Source organism: Pantherophis guttatus, chromosome 7, assembly GCF_059756535.1.
Source record: "Pantherophis guttatus breed Tessera chromosome 7, ASM5975653v1, whole genome shotgun sequence".
NCBI classification, from domain to species: Eukaryota; Metazoa; Chordata; class Lepidosauria; order Squamata; family Colubridae; genus Pantherophis; species Pantherophis guttatus.
Window position 1 is genome coordinate 429,505 of NC_142069.1, and position 17,015 is coordinate 446,519.

Genomic DNA, 17,015 nt, shown 5'->3' on the forward strand with positions numbered 1-17,015 from the left:
CACAACCTGTCCAGAAAGCTTTGGGTTCATCTCAAGCCAGCCATAAAACCCACACAGCCCTTCTCCTTCAAGAGCTTCACTAACTACCAGCCGGGGTCTAGGTGCTGGTTCACACCCTTTGAGGTTCAAGGCCTGGAAACAGCACGGGACGTTCCAGGTATCCCTTCATTAGCTATTCTCAACATCTTAGTTCCCCCACCCCCCAAATACCTTGTTTCCATATATAGACCCCTCCCGGCTGAAGACCCAGCTATGCCATCAGGCCCCTGGGCTAGATTGCTCATCTAAGCAATTCATTTTATTGGATTCAAATATTATTCCCCATTTTTGTATAGCTCATCATTAAGTGTGGGCTTACTTTTAAATGTGGCGTAGCTGTTTGTTTTTAGCCCCAGATTACAGATGTGGAGAGTTGTACTTTGTTGAGGGCTGATTGACTGGGTGTCAAATAAATAAACAAACAAACAAACAAATAAAATAAATAAATAAATAAATGCTGGTTTGTGCAGAATTAGTGTTCAACTTGGATCTGGGTTCAAATCCCCATCTGGCTGTGAAGCCACTCTGGGCAAGCCATTGTTTTCCAGCCTAATGGGGTTGCTATGAAGACAGAATGTACAGGTGAGAGGGAAGGGAAGAAAAAAAAGCCTTCGGGCTCTTGAGGGTTTGTGAAAGAAAAGGAAATGAGCCCAGGGCAGATGGGCTGGGGGCCATCCAAGCAGCAGCTCAAACCCAGGCTGCCCACGCAGGTTCCCCGTGGCCCCCCTGCCCAGGAAGAGAAGGGCAAGTTGAGGCTGCCACGGCTGCTCCGCTGGCTGAGCGGGGCGACCGGGTGGCCCTTCATGGGAAGCGGGGGAGCCAGAGAGGTTTGTCCTGGACAGGGAGCCAAGCAGCAGCTCAGCTGGCTCTGCTGACCTCAAGCTCCACAGCTCCCTTTGGCAGGCTCACTGGATCCCAAACATCCGGCTATCATCCTGAAGCTGACTGAGGGACCCCCTCCTGACCCCCAGGGTCTGAAAGAGGAAAGCCACCCCACCGGCTACTGGACCAGGGGAAAAGAGGAGGGGCCCTGAAGTGGAACCCTTCAGTCAAAGGCTGAGCTTGGACTGGAACATCCATCGTGCCCAACCAGTCCAGGCCCTCAGGAGGCAGGAACAGGGGTGCCCTGTTGCACCCAGAGCAGTCCCAGGCTTTTCACACAAGACAAACTGGCTGGACGAGAAAACCCAGTTCCTGCGCCAGGCCCTGGGAGGGAGGTGGGGCCTCCTAACCGGCTGTGGGCTGTTCTCTGGCCCCCAAGCTCTTGGACTGGCCTGCCGGGGAGGAGGAAGGGGGGGGGTCTGGGATGTGCAGCCCTGAGGAGGGGCAGGGACCCCTTCCCAATAGCTGAAATGGTCTCATAGTCCAGATGGGGCAGAGCTGCTCTCTCATCTGCAGAGGGCCAGACGGGGAGCATCCTCGGATTTCATTCGGAGGAGGAGGAGGAGGAGGAGGAGGAGGAGGAGGAGGAGGAGGAGGAGGAGGAAGGATTTCCAGTGAAGGGAAGGAGCAGGTGGGCAGAGGAGCCCGAAGGAAGTGCTGTATGGGGGGGGCTGAAGAATTGGAGGCTGGAAGGGACCCAGGGCCCCTCTAGGCCAACTCCTCAGAGGCCCCCAGAGAAGTGGCTGCCCAGCCTTTGCTTGAAAGCCTCCAGGGATGGAGCCCAACAACTCTTGGGGGGGGGGGGGAGTGGGGGAGGACATTGTTGTATGTTAGCACAGCCCAACTGTTCTCTCCCTGCCCTCACACACAGACACGGACACACGTGCCAAGCCTGTCATGCAAAGAGGGCTCAGGTTAGGCCGGTCCTTTTTCAGATCTCTCCTGCAACTTTTCTTCCATACTCTGGAGATGTCCTTTGTCTTCGTCAGTAATTTATGAATGGGGGAGGAGCCATTATTTTTTTCTCCTATAGATCTATTCTGTTGTAAGTAACCTTTCTGGAGGGAGCTGTATTTAAATCAGAAAATAAGCCAAGGAACCTGGAATTGAAGGGACCTTGGAAACAAAATGCCCTTCCCATCTTTTCTTGGAAACCTCCAGGGATGGAGCAGCCAGGCAGGCTGCTCCGTGCCTCAATAGCTCTCTGAGTCAGGCATTTCCTCCTTATTTCAAGTTCAGAAGTCTCTCTGGATCCGCCTGCTGGGTCTTGTCCTGCCCTCAGGAGCTCTGGAGAAGATCTCCAGGATCACCCCATAGGAGAGATGGACGGCATAAACATTGAATAAATAAAAGTAGAAGAAAACAACAGCCCCACCGCCTTCCCTGGGGCAGCCCTTCAAGGCTGGGAAGACTGCTGGGAGGCCTTCCTCTTCTGGAGGCTAAAGATACCTGGTTCTTCTTCTTCGTAGGGTCTTTAGCTCCCAAGACCCTCCCCATCTTCTCTGCCCTCTTTCCAGGTCCTCAGGGTCCTCCTTTTATTGTGGGGACCAGAACCGGTCACAGTATTCCAGGGCTAATCTGACCAGGGCAGCGTGGAGCACGGATCCCTTCCTGGGATCTCAATGTTTTACCTCTGTTGGTGCAGCCCAAGATCACATTAGCTGTTTTAGCAGCTGCCGCACACGGCTGGCTCATGCCTCCTCCAGCCCTTCCTTTCCTCATATATTTGTGGGTAGCTGTAATTGTTTACATCCCTTTTGCGCCATCAGCGCCTGGGAGCGAGACTCAATGCCTGCATTGAACAGAATGACCGAGTCGGAAGGGACCCAGTCCACCCCCTGCTATAGGTATAGATATAGATATAGATAGACTATATCTATATCTATACCTATATCATTCTGGACAAATGGCTCTTTCTCAACCTCTTCTTCAGAACCTCCAGTGTTGGAGCATTCACAACTTCTGGAGGCAACTTCTGTTCCACTGATTAATTGTTCTTACTGTTAGGAAGTTTCTCCTTAGTTCCTGGTTGTTTCTCTCCTTTGTTCATTTCCATCCGTGGCTTCTTTTATTTATTTATTATTAATTTATTAATTTTATTTCTATATCGCCCTTCTCCCGAAGGACTCAGGGTGACAAAGACAGACAAAATTTAAAAATTATTAAAATTATTAAATAATAGGCCCAATGTATAAAACCCCAAATTTAAAATCCCATTTAAAACTAATTAAAATCTTTACATTGATAGCCCAGCCTGGCGGAACAACATGGTTTTGAGGGCACAGCGAAACACACGGAGATCAGAGATTTTACGAATTTCTGGGGACAGATCATTCCAAAGGGCAGGGGCTCCCACAGAGAAGGCCCTCCCCCTGGGTGTCGCCAGCCGACATAATTTGGCCGATGGCACCCTGAGGAGACCCTCTCTGTGGGAGCGAACTGGCCGAGAAGACGGTCTCGAAGGTATCCAGGTCCAATGCCATGGAGCGCTTTAAAGGTGGTAACCTTTCTTGACCTGCCTTCAGGTGCTCTGGAGAATCGCTTGACCCCCACCTTCTTTGGGGCAGCCCCTCAAGTATTGAAAGACTCCTATCCTGTCCCCCCTGGTCCTTCTCCTTATTAAATTAGACATACCCAGTTCCCTCAACCCTTGTTCCTATGTTTTACCCTCCAGTCCCTAATCCCCTTTGAACCGCGCTGAGCGGATTCCTGAGTATCGGTCGGGTACCTTAATATGCAACTCTTGGAAGGTCGCTCGAATGTGCGGAGACTGTCCCGGGACAATCGCCATTTGGGCAGAAACTGGCCGCTGCGCCCTCCCGCCCCACCCCCAGGTGTGAGAAATAAGCAGAACACCCCGATAAGCGGAAAGGGCACCTTAGGACCTCTCAGCCCTCGACACCAGCTTCCCCTGGATCCCTCTTCATCGGAAGGGAAGATCACTTTCTCTGAAGGGAAACCGGCGCTCCCCACGCAGCCCGCCCGGGATGGTTTAAAAGTCGAGGAGGACGGAGTTTCGTTAAAATAAGCTTTTATCCGCCTCCCTTGCCGCTAGTATCCCCTTCTCCACCCGCCCAGCCTTTCCTCCTTCCCCGATAAAGGTCGGCGAGGAACTGGCTCCCTCTTTAGAGTCGAGCGAGGGAAAGGTGGGGGGGGGGGGAGGCGGTAGGGAAGGGAATTCCCGCGTCGGTCTTTCGAGCCAGAGGTGTTAAATTCGGGTCTGAAGGCTCTGCGGTGCGGTTATCTGAGGTCTCGCCGCCTCAGGTCTCATCTGCTAAAGAGGGGGAGTCGAGTTCCCCCGCCTTCCCGGGCAAGGGAGGGACTGGGGGGCGCGGGACAGAAAAGGGATGGGGCTGCCGAAGGGCACACAGGGTAAATGGGGAGAGGAGACGCTCCACCCCCGACGCCCCCCGGGGAAAGATGGACCCAGAACCGGAAGAGCCCCTCCCTTCCTCCCTCCCTTTGTGCCGAGCGGTCCTTGGGCGACCCTCCTGGGCGACTCACCCCTGCTCTACGGATCCCACCCGGACTTAGGACAGCTTTCCCGGGAAGCCCCGGGGAAGGGACTGCATAGCTCCCGTTCGTCTGGGTGGACCTTGCAAGACTCGGCCGGTTCTAAAGCGAATCGCCTGGCCTCGTCCAGCTGCGCGCCCCTCTCCAAAGAATCGCGCTCTCCCTTTGGGCGGCCGGGCTCCTAAGCACCCGAGAGGGGTCCTGGCAGGGGGGAGCCAGTTTGGCCGAGAAGTCTTCCCTCTGCTCAGGGTCTTCTCAAGCTCCTTCGGAAGTGGGAGGAAAAACACCGGCGGGGAAGTGGCCTCTCCCTTTCGCTCGCTGGGGTCTTCTTCGCCGGAGGACCCGTCCGACCGCCGCCTGAGCGCCTGGGCCGTCTGACTTCCCAGGGTTGAGTCTCTTAGGGAGCCCCGACGGCGCGGCCCTTCCTCCCCACGAATGCACCGCCGCTTCCGACGCCTCTCCGCGCTCAAAGGGGGCCCTTCTGCAGCCGGTCCAAGCGCAGAGGCCGCTTAGTGGGAGACTGGACGGGGAGGGCCTGGAGAACCTGGGCCGCCTCCTTGTTTTTCCTGAACTGTCCCTTTGCTCGGTCGCAAGCAGAACCGGGAGACCAACTCCAGCAGAGACGCCCGCTGGGTTTCGGCAGCCAGCGCCAGCCCCAGGGGCTGCTTAGCGCCTCCGGAAGGAGGTCAGCTCCCGTGCCCCTTGGTAGGGCTGTCCCTGGCGCTGAGCCCCCAGATGCCAGCGGAGTCTAGCGGTCCGGGTAAACCGGCTTTTTAACCCAGGATCTGCCCGTAACACTGCTCTTGGCTTAGTCTGCGGAGTGGGGATGGCGAACAGAGGGCGACCGGAGGGCGCGCGGAGGACGTCGCCGGGCCAAATCCATTCTAGCCAAAAGTCGAAGGCGCGCGGGGCAATGCGAAATGCTCCCCCTCCACTCGCGCCCATCTCCCGATCGTTTCCCAATCAGCCGGGCCAGAAATCGCCCCCCGGTCTGTGCTTAGGGAGGGGGCAGAGATGTCCCTAAAAGCCGGCTCCCCCAGCCTTTAAGCCGAGGGAGTCTCCGGGGTGGGTCCCTCCTGCCGGGGTGGCGGGGCCCTGGAGCATGGGGGAGGGAGCGAGGGAGGGGAAAAGGGAGGGAGGAGGGAGGAGCCGGGCAGGGCAGGGCAGGGACGGGACGGGCAGGGCCGGGCAAAGCCGAGTCGCGGCCGGCTGCGCGTTGTGCAACGCCGCACTTATAAAAGGGTCGCGGCTGCGATGGAGCCTCAGAGGCCGGGACGGAAGCGCGAAGCAGCACCGCGGGCGGAGGTGAGCTGTGCCCTCCAGAGCAAGTGATGCGCTGGGCAGTGAGGTTCCTCGCGGCGGGAGCGGGGAAAGAGGGGAGCGGGTGGTGGGCTGGATTCTTTGCGGTCGTTTGGCTGCCGGGAAGAGTGCCTCTGAGCATGTGCTCACCTTCTTCCAGCTCTTCCCGCCGTGCTTCCAGGTGCCTCATGGTTACGGAACCTGGCCTTGCCAAGGGGAGACTCATAGTCCATGGCAGTCTGAAACCAATTTCGGGGTTCGCCCAATCCCTGGAAATACAGAATAAGGCCTGGGGCTGGGTTCGCACAACGCTCTAAGCCGCAAAGGCAAACCATCCTAAAACTAGCCGAGTTCCGCTCACTGTGAGAATGCCACCGCGGGGTCATTCCCTGATTCGGGGAAGCGTGTCGTGAGAACACCGCCAGGCCAGGATGCCTTTCCCAGGCATCCCGCCAGCCCGACGGCCCAGCTCTCGTCCGCGGGGGACAAGGCCAGGGGCCAAGCTTGGCGCGCGCGCTGGAGCCAGAGAGGCAGCCGCAGCAAAACCGGGACGCCAAGATTTCATCACTCGGGGCGGTGGGGGGGGGGGCGCTTCTCAGCGGGAGGGCTGGGGCCTGCATCTGCTCCAGACAAGCAGCCCCTTCTTGGGTGAGAGAGTGTCCGGAGAAGCCCGGCATCGGCCCTGCCGGGGTCGCAAAGCTGGAGCAGTGCCAGGACTTGTGAAGCCCCCAGTCTCAACGCGGGTCCCATCAAGAAGCCGGTGCATGGGCAATCCCTCCCCCCATCTGCGACTGAGCAGCATTTCCCTCAACCCACCCACCCTTCCTTAGGGCTGGATAGGGCTGAAGTGCCCAGGTGGTCGTGAGTGGTCAAAGCTGGCAGCTTTGCTGCTCTCGGGATGGGCAGAGGGAGGGTCCAGGAGGAATTCTCAGAGGGGCTGCCTACCTGCCCATTGGGCTTTTCCTGGACCACCTGCAAGCACACTTCCCCCGCCCCGCCCACGTATTGTGATGGGGGGAGGGGGCTCAATGTCCCAAAGGCCAGCTCGGGTGAGCCTACTGAGGGGTTTGGGGGCTTTCATTTTTCTAGGGGTCAGCCAGCTGGGCAGTAGGCTTGGGCCGCACGACAGCTTGGGCTTCCCCAGTCTGCTTAAAGGGCGACCAGCCTGCCCCCGCCGGGGGCCCGGGCAGGCTCTTGCTCAGCCACCAGGCGGATCTCCAAGCCAATTCCCCAGGAAGCCTCCCGCCCCCACGGTTGGCCAGCAGGAGCTGGTCCTTCTGTCCCGCTGGCCTGGCGGGGGTCTCCGACCGCTTTGCCCTTCCTGCCTGCCTGGGCTGGGCGCTGCGGCTGCCTGGAGTCTCCCTGCTGCTCCCCGGTTATGTAACGGGGATGAGTCGAGAGCAGCTGGATGGCCACGGGCCCCGGGAGGCGCTGCCTCTGCTTGCCGTTGCCGGCGAGGTGACGGAACTTGTCCCAACCGTCGGCGGCGGGGCTCATTAAGCGCGCACCACTTCAGAGGGCACCGGGACTGGCAGGGCAGGCCTGCCCTGATTGGGCTCCCAAGAGCCGGGCTGTCTGGGAGGGGCCCAGATGCATCGCGGCCCTCAGCCCGGCGCAGGAGGTGAGGGCAAGGCAGGGCAGCCGTTGGTGTGGCCCCTGCTGGGCATAGCCCTGATCTCCCACGCAGCGGCTTTGCCACAAGCCGCCCTCCGCCTCTGCCGCTCCTGGGAAGCGGAGAAACGCCCGTTTCTGCAGGAAAGCGATGCCAGGCTGTTCTCTGCACGCCCCGTGCCAGGGCAGCCCCGGACTCGATGGGGCTTTGGGTGGAGGAATGAAATCTCGGGCTGGGTGGATTCTAGGGAAGAGCGGTTTGAAGGGGGGGGCGGGCGGGGAGTTTGCAGCCCGACAGGAAAGAAAACTTCACGGGCTCACCTGAGCATTACAGTCCTGTCGGACAGTGGAAATCTCCCCCACCCCACCCCGCAAGACAAATGCGCCTTTTTACTTGTTTTTAGTGTGACTCGTCTTTGGCAAATAATTCAGCCACGCAGCTCCCCCACCCCGTTCTCTGCTGCCCTAAACGCCCTGCTTGCACTGGCCTCGGATAGGGCAGGGTTGCCATCTGCCCCCCTTCTTCCTCTCTCATCCCCTCACCCTCCTCCCTCTAGCAGCCCCCCCCCTCATAATTGGCCCCCATTTTCCCCAGTGCAGGGCTCAAGGGGAAGATGCGCTCCCCCAGCATTTCTGTGTATGGGTTTCTGTGGGTCTGGCTGCCCCTCTTCTACAGCCGGTCTGTGAAAATCGACAAGGTGATTGCCGACACTAAAAGCCTCACCAGGACGATCGTTGCCAGGATCCAGGAGCACCAGGTAAGAGGGGCTCCTTGTCAGCCGTCGGGGGGCTCCCCTCTTGCCAGGTTGGGCTTGCCCTGCATCCCCTGCCTGCCCAGAGACCGCCCTCCCTTCGGCGTCCCATGCTGACCCCAACTGCAGCCCCACTGCTCGACTTGCTTCTGAGCCCGCTTGGGAGTTCCTGGGGCGGCTGGGAAGGCCACGGAGCCTTGGCAGGCTTTACACACGCAGAGACACAGCAGCTTCTCCTGCCCGCGCTCTCTGGCTGCCCGCCTTCCTTGTGGAAGTGGGCTGGGCGAGGCCCGAGCACCCCAAGGCCACCCAACTGCAGGCAGACCCGCGTTGCTTTCACACCGCGGAGCAAAACAGCTCATTCGGGCCAAGCCCAGCCGGTGTCCTGGGCCGGTTGAGCATCTTCGCCACAAGACGTGGCGGCTGCACAAGAAACCGTTATACCATAACTCGTCTTTCCACACCCACACGGGAGGGGACGGGGTGTGGAAGGGAGGCAGTCACCTAAATTAGGTCAGCGCTGGGAATTTTCAATTGCCTCATCATTGCTCTGAGGATACAGCGGGAGGAGGAGCCCTGAGGTAGCGCGCCCCGCCCCGTCCAAGCCACGGGGAGGAGAGCGCTCGAGTAGGCTGACGGTGCAGCCAGCCCCCCCCCCCCCCGCGGGGCTAAAGGGCCTCGTGGAGGGGGCCGGAGTTAAGGCTGTGTTCCCAAAGAAGCAGCCCCAGCCGGCCTTGGAGAGGGAAGGTGAAGAGGGGTTTGTGTCACGACCTCTTGCCCAGCGCCAGCCCGAAGGGGGGATGCCAACTGCAGGCAGCTCCATTCAGACGGAAGAGCCAGAAGACGCTTCTTAACGGGAGGAGAAGCTGCCGGGGGGCCCAGTGGAGGTGGGGTGGGGTCTGAGTTCAAGCAGAAGCCAGACAGCCATTTCCTGGGGGTGCTTCGTTTGCGCTCCTGCCCTGAGCCTGGTTGGCCCTTTCCAACTCTGTTGGGCGGTGTGTGCACAGACTCTGCTTTGACTCACCGGCAGCTTCCCTGTCTCTCGGTAGTTCCCTCCGCTGAGCCTGAAGATCAACGGTCTGGACTTCATCCCCGGGGAGCTACCGGTGCAGAGCCTGGAGGCCATGGACGAGGCTCTGGAGCTCTTCCACCAAGTCCTCTCCAACCTGCCCCTGGAGGCCCCCGTCGTCCAGATCTCCCACGACGTGGAGAACCTCCAGAGCCTCTTGCAGCTGCTGGGCTCTCACCTGGGCTGCCCTCCCCACAGGCCCGCCCGCTCGGACGCCCTGCAGAACCTGACCGAGCGCCTGGCCGTCTCTCCCTACACCGCGGCGGTGGTGACCCTGGACCGCCTCCAGAAGTGCCTGCAGAGCATCACCAAGCATCTCGACCACGTGCACAACTGTTAGGGGGGCTGCCTTGACGAGAGGGGCAGTCCAGCAGGCGACACCCCTGCAGCAAAACTGGGGGCCTTGACTTGCATTAGGCACCCAAGCCTGGTTGGCAGATTCTTCCTGCCCCCTTGCTGTTTGCCTGGTGGCCAAATCCCAGGGTGGATTTTCTCGGTTGTGGGGTAGAGAATTACTGAATATTGGTGGTGGGGGGATGGTGGTGGGCGAGTTTGTGATGAAACGTGTAGCAAGGACCTCCTGCTTCCAAGGGTGGAATGTCTCGGGAGGAGGGGTCTCCGCGTGCAAGGCTTGTTGCCCAGAGGGCCACCCTGGATCTCATCCCAGGCAAGCAGGCAGCGGAGGATTATGGGAGGAGAAACACCTGGACGGAGGCTGGCGGGACAGAACCTCTGGGCAGAACCCGGCTTTGTGGGCCTGGCCGGGCTCCGGAGCGAACGCAGAGCTCAGAACATCTGGGCTTTGCCGAGGCAGCCCTCAGCCACGCCTGAGCGGGGTGGGTGGTGGGTGGGGTAGGGCAGGGCAGGGCTCCCTGAGATTCCAGGGGGCGGAGCGGGTGGGGTTTACCTCCTTGGATTGGGTATCTTTCCAAACAAAGCTTCCGGGCTGGAGCTGCGTTTCCCTTCCCCGCCTCAGTGTGGTGGCTGCATTCCTGGCCCCCGAGATCAAAGGGACGCCTCCCCTCCTCCCTCAAAGACAGACCTGCGTGGGCCTTTGGCTCTTGGCTCGCTCGCCGTTTGAGTCAACACCCACAACGAGAGGATTTCCCCTGCCGGCTCCTCCTTTGTCCCCAGACTGGCATCGCAGCTCCCTTTTGGATGCGGCCAGGACCGAGGACTTGAGAAGATGGCCAGGGGCGCCAGGGGAGGCGGTGGCTCAGCCCCTCTTTCTCGGGCCACTTGCGGCAGCCGGGGGGAGCCAAGCCGTGCTGGCCGTGCTGGAGAGACCGGCAGGAAAAGGCGCTGGGTTAGCAAAACGTTGCAGGCCGGTCGTGGAAAGCCGAATCCAGAAGACTCGATCCAGAATAAGTCACGGGGATGCGCCTTCAGTCACGGCAAGCAAGGAGGAGACTCCCTGGCGACGGGCCCGGGAGTTTTTGCAGCCATCCGGGGCGCCTTCGCCCTGTGTGCCTCTCAACAGGGCGGATTTTCAGCGGGCGGGGCGGGGGGGGGAGTGAAAGGCTTTCCCTGGCAGCCACTCCGCACCTTTGAAAAGTCTGGTTCACAAGATAAAACAACTGGGGGTTGGCCTTCGCTGGGACGGCGCACAAAGAGCTTTTCGCGCGGTCGGGCTTGCAGGCGCCGCCCCCCGCCCCTTAAGTAGACCGCCACAGGCGCTTAGTTCTGGGCGATGCTGCCCGTGCGCCCACCCGAACGCGAACAGCCAAAGTCAGGCCCGCTGCGGTTCTTAGGCCTGCGCTTCCAGCAGGGGGAGAGGGGAATTATTCGGCGCGGGGGAGTGGGCCTTGGGGATGGGTGGGGGACCCACCCAACGAAGCCCTTCTTTTCTCCTGTAAAAAACAAGTGGCCTTTTTATTTATTTCCGTTGGTTTATTTTCCACGCTGGTGGTTTTCTTTATATACCTGGAAGACTATTTATGTTTTATAAACAAACCTTCTAAATTTCTGTTGCTTCCCTTCTTTGGCTGGGCAGGGAGATGCTCCCACAAGTTGAGAGGGGGCTGTTTCCAGGGGCTTGGGCAGCTGTGCTGGGAAACCAAAGGACTTCCTGGGGGGAGGGTGCCAAATTGATCCCTGGTGGGCTTTTTCAGTGGTGGGATTACTGATGGGTACAACTTCAACTCCCATCATTCCCAACCAGTGCCTGTGTCTAGGAGGGAGGGAGAGGAATGGAGAGAAAGCCTTCTCCATATTTTGTAAGAACCAGATGGTTCAATGCTTAAGTGGGCCTTCCTTCTTGGGTGGGGGTCATCATCTTCAGACCCTCCCCTGGCTGCAAGAGCACTGCTGATGCTGAGAAGCAGAGCCCTTCCCTCCCTGCCCCTCCCAGAGGCCTCTTTGCTGGGGCAGGACAAATGCCAGGTTTTGCCTTCCAAGGTCAAACTGCCTTTTGCTGAATTTTATTGAGTTTGTTACTCCCTGCATTGCAATGAGAGTCTTGGTGCTACTGGCCACCTCATTTCACTCCAAGGAGCTTTGCAACATTTATCTTCCAAACTCAACATGCTTCACAGGCCAGGCACCTGGACCCTCCTCCCAGCCACTACCCCATTGGCCACGCAGGCGTCAATTGCAGCTTGATCAAGGGTGGCTCCCAAGGCTCTTCTCCACTCCTATGCTTCCCACTGGGCTTGGCTAGTCCACCCAGTCTGGCCAAGAGTTTTGGCACCTACTCCTGGGCTTTTCCACTGGACACCATTGCCATGAGATCCATCTGTCCTGGCGGTCAATACTCCCTTGTTGGGTCTTCTTCCAAGCTGTCCTTCTCCACAGGCTCCCAGGAGGACCGACATTTCTATCTACATGGCCTGCTTCTAATGAGCCTCCTGCTTACGCCGTTTTGGCAATACTTCCCAGTATTAACCATGCTATAGCAAACATAGAAATTCCACAGAAAAAGGCGAGGAGATAATAAATGGCCTTTTCTCTACCACCCACCCACCCACCCATCCATCCATCCATTGATTGATTGATTCAATGATTGATTGACTGATCCATCCATCTATCCACCCCCACCCACCCACCCACACTCCCATCCATCCATCCATCCATCCATCCATCCAATGTATAAGCCACCTCTATTGCCAAATAACTCTCTCTTTGCATCTGCACAAAAGATTGCTGAGCCCAGCCCGTCTCTCTCTTGCCCCTTTCCCAGAGGGCAGGCAGGTGGAGCTGAGCCCTGGAGGGTTGAGGGAGGCAGCCCATAGGACCGAATCGGCTTTCACCCTGAACTTCAACTTCCCCAGGAGAACAATTTCTGGTGCTCCACAACTTCCCCACAACCCCTGGCCCCCTTCCCCATTGACCCAGTGGGCTTCTTGTGAGGACAAGGGAACGTTGTGAAGATGTGAAGCTGAGGTCAGGAAGCCTCGAGTGACCTTGGACTCCTTCAAGTGCAACACTGGACGGGTCAGTAGGAAACAAGTGGAGAAAGCATGGAAGCTGCTCCCTGAGAAGCAGCCATCACCAAATTATTAACTAGGATGGTCACGGGGGTGAAGGAAGCCTCCCCAGGTCAGCCTCGGCCAGGACCAGTTTCGGCCTCAGCCCCGTGTCCCCTCCCAACTGCTTCAAAAGGAGTTTGGGGCTTGGGGGTCCTGGCTTGTCCCTGCCTCACAGGCCTGCTTGACATCTGCTGAGTGCCTGGTTCAGCCTTCCTGTTCAGCGGACACAAGCTGCCCAGCCCAGTCAGAGCTGAGATTGGAGCCCTTCCTGCTTCCCCTTCGCCTGGGTGGCTTCCTTTTTATTACCCGAGTTCATAGAAGGTGTTCTTTTAGCTGGAAAACCAGAACATTTGGGGAATTTTTTTTTTTTTAAAAAGATCAAGTTTAAAACGTGACAGATCTTTTGAGGACTCCTTGTGAACTATGATCCTCTTTCCTTTAATTAAGTCTTCCAGCCCCAGGTGAACGACACGCGAGCACAGAGCCCCTCGCTTGCCGGCTGGAGCTTCGCCTTCTGTGCCCCCCTTTGGGCTTCCGGGCCATGTGCCTTGGCAGAGGGCCTGCAGAAAGCGGGGCTGGGGGCCTCCCAGCCCCCAGCCCATCAATCTGGCCCCCTCCTCCTCCGTGCTGACTTGGCAAAGAGCAGGGGGCTCAGCCGGAGAGGCGCCTCTGCACCCCTAGGAGGAGGGGGCTCTCTCCCTTGCAAGGGAAGGCAGGCAGGAGGGCCGGGGGCGGGCAGCAATCCAAGGCAGCCGCACCCACCCTCGTCCTCCTGTAACCTCCCTGCGTGGCTGGCAGGGGGGGGGGGGAGCCAGCCCCACTCTTCACGTCGCTGCAAGAGGCCACTTCAGGACAGATGTGCACCTGGGGGAAAGGAGAACCCCCGGCTGCTAGCGCCTCCCTTGTGGGGTACAGGCCCCCCACCCTGTGAGGTGTGCGTGCACACGGACAAAGGAAGGTGCTCCAGGCTGTGCAAAACATGCCTAACCTGGACCCAGAATCCACCTATTTTGTGGTTCGCACAATACACTAAGCTAACTCCTGGGAGTAGCTATACACAGGAGGCTAAGCCAATCTCAGTGCCTTATGGGATTGAAGCTGCTAGGCATGTCATTGAGATGGTTCAGGATCGGTCTGGACAGAAACGTGGAATTATCATACAATCCCAAGGGTGTGAAGGACCTGAGAGGTTCTCTAGTCCAACCCTCCACCCAGAGTAGGAATCCTCAAGACATCCCAGACAAAGGGCCGCACAGTCTTTGCTTGGAAACCTCTAGAGATAAGAGCCCCCGACTCCAGGAGGCAGCTCTTCCTCTGCTTTGTGGCCCCCGGGAGTCAGGAAATTCTCCCTGCTTTTGAGCTGGGGCCCCTCTCTGCCAGGGTGGCTCCTGTCCTGCCCTCGGAGGTTCTGGAGAAAAACGGGAGGCCCACTGCCTTCCCTGGGGCAGTCCTTCAAGGCTGGGAAGACTGCTGGGAGGTCCCTCTTCTGGAGGTTAAAGATGGCCAGGTCTCTGCAGGATTTAGCTGTGATCCTAGTGGCTCTGCTCTGCCCCATTCCCAGTTCCTCAGCCTCCTTCCACTGTGGGGGCTCGATCTGAACAGGGTAATTCTGGAGTGATCTGAGCCCACAGCTGCTCCTGTGAAGCCATCCTTTGCCTCTCCTTGATGCAGCCCAGGATTGCATTGGCTCCTTTGGCAGCTGCAACACACGGCTGGCTCACACCACCCGTCGGAGGCCTACCAAGAGGTTGGGACCCATCTCAAGTACTACCGCTGAGGGCCTCCGACCTTGTTCCTGTCCATCTGATTTCTCCTACCTAAGGGCAGACTCTTGCCTTTGTCACCATTGAACTGCAAGGTCCAAGCCTATCGAGGGCTCTTTGGATCTTGAGCTGATCTTCTGAGGCCTTGGCGATCTCCTCCAGCTTTGTATTGTCTGACCATGTAAAGAGTTCCCCTCTGATCCCCTTCTCCAAGCCAAAAGCTCTTAGGCCAGGATGCAGCCCTGAGAGGCCCCCTGCCCACCCCTGCTGCCATCGAAGGCTTGCACTGCAGGGCGGGCCCCGAGAAGAGATTGCTGGGTTGCTGAAGGAGACGGCCTGCTGCGGCATTTACGGGAGCTTCTCAGCAGCCGGAGCCTGACCAAAGTTCTCTCTGACCCCTGCCTGAATCCCTCCCACCACCTTCCCAGCACACAGATTGGGCCACAAATGCCTTCCAAGGCGGTGATCAAAGCCGCAGCTGCCACAGGTGGTGGCACAGCCTCACCTCTGGTGGGGCCCAGTTGGGAGAGGAGCCACGCAAGGGCAGGGCACCCATTGGCTCCAGGAGCAGTAGGGTTGTGTGCTAGGAGCCCTGCGTGGACTCCTCGCAAGGGCTACCCTCCCTTGGTGAGGACTCTGCTTGGGGGCCCCATGGCGAGCAAGCTGGGCCCCTGCAGGCCAGGATGACATCAGCCGGCTGTCGTTGAGACACAGTTCGCGTGTCTCCCCAGCAACCCAGGTCAACAGAGGATACGCCAAGCGCAGAGGCAGCTAACCCAGGCCCTCGCCAAGAGCGCTTCGGCTGGCTGCCGGCCAAGGCAGAGCAGCCGGTGATGGAGGGAAGCCCCTCCCAAGAGGCGGCGGCCTGGGGCTGCCCCGCCTTGGCTGCTTTCCCCAGGTGGATCACCTGGCGGAGGCCCAGCCAACGGCTCCCTGGCCCCAAGCAGCCACAGCAGCACTGCTGGTGACGTGGCGCAGAGCAGGACTGCTTCTGTTCAGCCTGCCCCCCCTGTTCTCCTCCCCCCCTCCCCGCCTGCACGGAGATGCTTCCACCAGCAGCCACCTCCAAGAGCTGCCAAACTCAGAAGTGGGGTTGAACGTGCCTGAGTTGGTGGCGGGTGGGTGGGAGGGGGGCTTTGGGTGGCTTGCTGTGGCATCTCCCAGGTGGTGCCTAAGAGCTCAAAAGGAGGGAAGTCAGATGGCCGAGCATGTTGGTGCCTGAGTTTACTTTGCCCACAAGCCATCCAGCAGGGTGCTGAGGTTTCAGCGCTGCCCAGTGGCAGGACCATCGTCCCCCACATTTGCAGAGGCTGGGCAAATGTGCCTGGGGACCCACCTGGGTGGGGAGGGCGGAACCTGGACCCCATCCAACTCTCTATTTGGGGCTGGGAAGGACATGGCACCCCGGAGCCTCCTTGGTACATGGAGACATCGGCAGCCCAAAGAGGTTGAGGTTGGCTCCCCCTGGCCAGGAAGCTGCCAGTCGGCCTTCAGCCCTGGGTGCTGTGCCACTCTCTCTCAGTTCTGCAGTGACTCAGTTGGGCAGGAGGGCAGGGAGGTCCCTGGCATTCAGGAGGTCTGACAAATGGCTGCCAGACCTCTGGCTGCAACTTCCCAGGGCCAGGCACAGATTCTGCCAGAAAAAAAAGGCACCGGGCATAAGCTGCTCACGTGCCACCATCTGTTAACTGCAAATCTGCATGCCAGTCTCAGGCAGCACCTCGCATGGCTTAACCAAGCAGGATAAACCTGCCATGAGACTTCAGTGCCTGGTCCCTGCAAAAGTCTGTTTCCTCAATTTGGGAGGGCTTTCGAGTGTCCATGTTTCCATAAATCTCCCTTTTGGGAATTCCTGCCCCCTCAGCCTCCCACCCCTGGTCTTCCCCCCATCAGGCCTTCTGCAGTTGTCCCTGCAGGCCAGGCAGCCCCACTGCGCTCTCCCTCCAGGGGTCAGCATAAATCCCGGCTTCTCTCTCCACTCCAAAGGGGCAATTTTCAGTTTCCTTTCTTGGACTTCCTGGGCCACTGGCCTGTGGGGCAGACCCAGGCTGTCTCTGCCCCACAGCAAGGGGAGCTCTGTGTCCCTTGGGGGCCCAGCAAGACTTCTGCTTTGTCAGCCCCTTAGCCTGGCCTGCCCAAAGGGACAGCCAGCCCAGGAAGGGGCTCCAGGAGGCTGCAGGGATTCTCTCCAGCTTCTGCTTTTCAATGGGCAAGCCCTGAACTGCGATCAAAGGCAAGGCCCGGGGGGGGGGGCTGCTCAGCCAGGCACCCATTCCACAGGTTCAAATTCGCCCCAGAGCTTCCTGCCCTGAAGAATTCCAGCCTGATATCCTCCACTGGATCACGTCCAGCAACAAGCTCAAAAGAAACTGCCAGCAGAAATAGGCAGGGCCTGGACCCCCAACTCAGCTTGCCAACGATGCAGACACCCACCCAGGGAAATTTCGCCTCAACCTGCCTACCCCAGTGGCCCCCGCGGCTAGGAGGGGCTGCTGTGCGGCTGGCATGTGACTGATGGAGCCCTGGTGGGCACATGTCCACCTCTTGCCCAGAGGCCCCAGGGAGACCTGCAGGTGCTCATGTGCCTAGCACCGGCCCAACCGCCGCCTAGAAGAAGGCC

The 17,015-nt window shown here is 59.0% G+C and overlaps 1 protein-coding gene across 1 annotated transcript; it reads left to right on the forward strand.

Annotated features, from left to right (window-relative positions):
- The first annotated feature begins 5,610 nt into the window (after positions 1–5,610).
- On the forward strand, positions 5,611–11,127 carry LEP (leptin). Its single transcript, XM_034430037.2, has 3 exons — positions 5,611–5,739; positions 7,945–8,102; positions 9,146–11,127. Exons 2-3 carry the CDS (start codon positions 7,959–7,961, stop codon positions 9,503–9,505), a joined length of 504 nt encoding a protein of 167 aa, XP_034285928.1. The 5' UTR covers positions 5,611–5,739; positions 7,945–7,958; the 3' UTR covers positions 9,506–11,127.
- Positions 11,128–17,015: the final 5,888 nt, after the last annotated feature.

Bases quoted from the DNA above. Each gene is read 5' to 3' on its own strand.
- LEP (XM_034430037.2), top strand. From the start codon at position 7,959: ATGCGCTCCCCCAGCATTTCTGTGTATGGGTTTCTGTGGGTCTGGCTG. The intron at 8,103-9,145 runs GTAAGAGGGGCT...GTCTCTCGGTAG, and splicing joins CCAGGATCCAGGAGCACCAG to TTCCCTCCGCTGAGCCTGAA.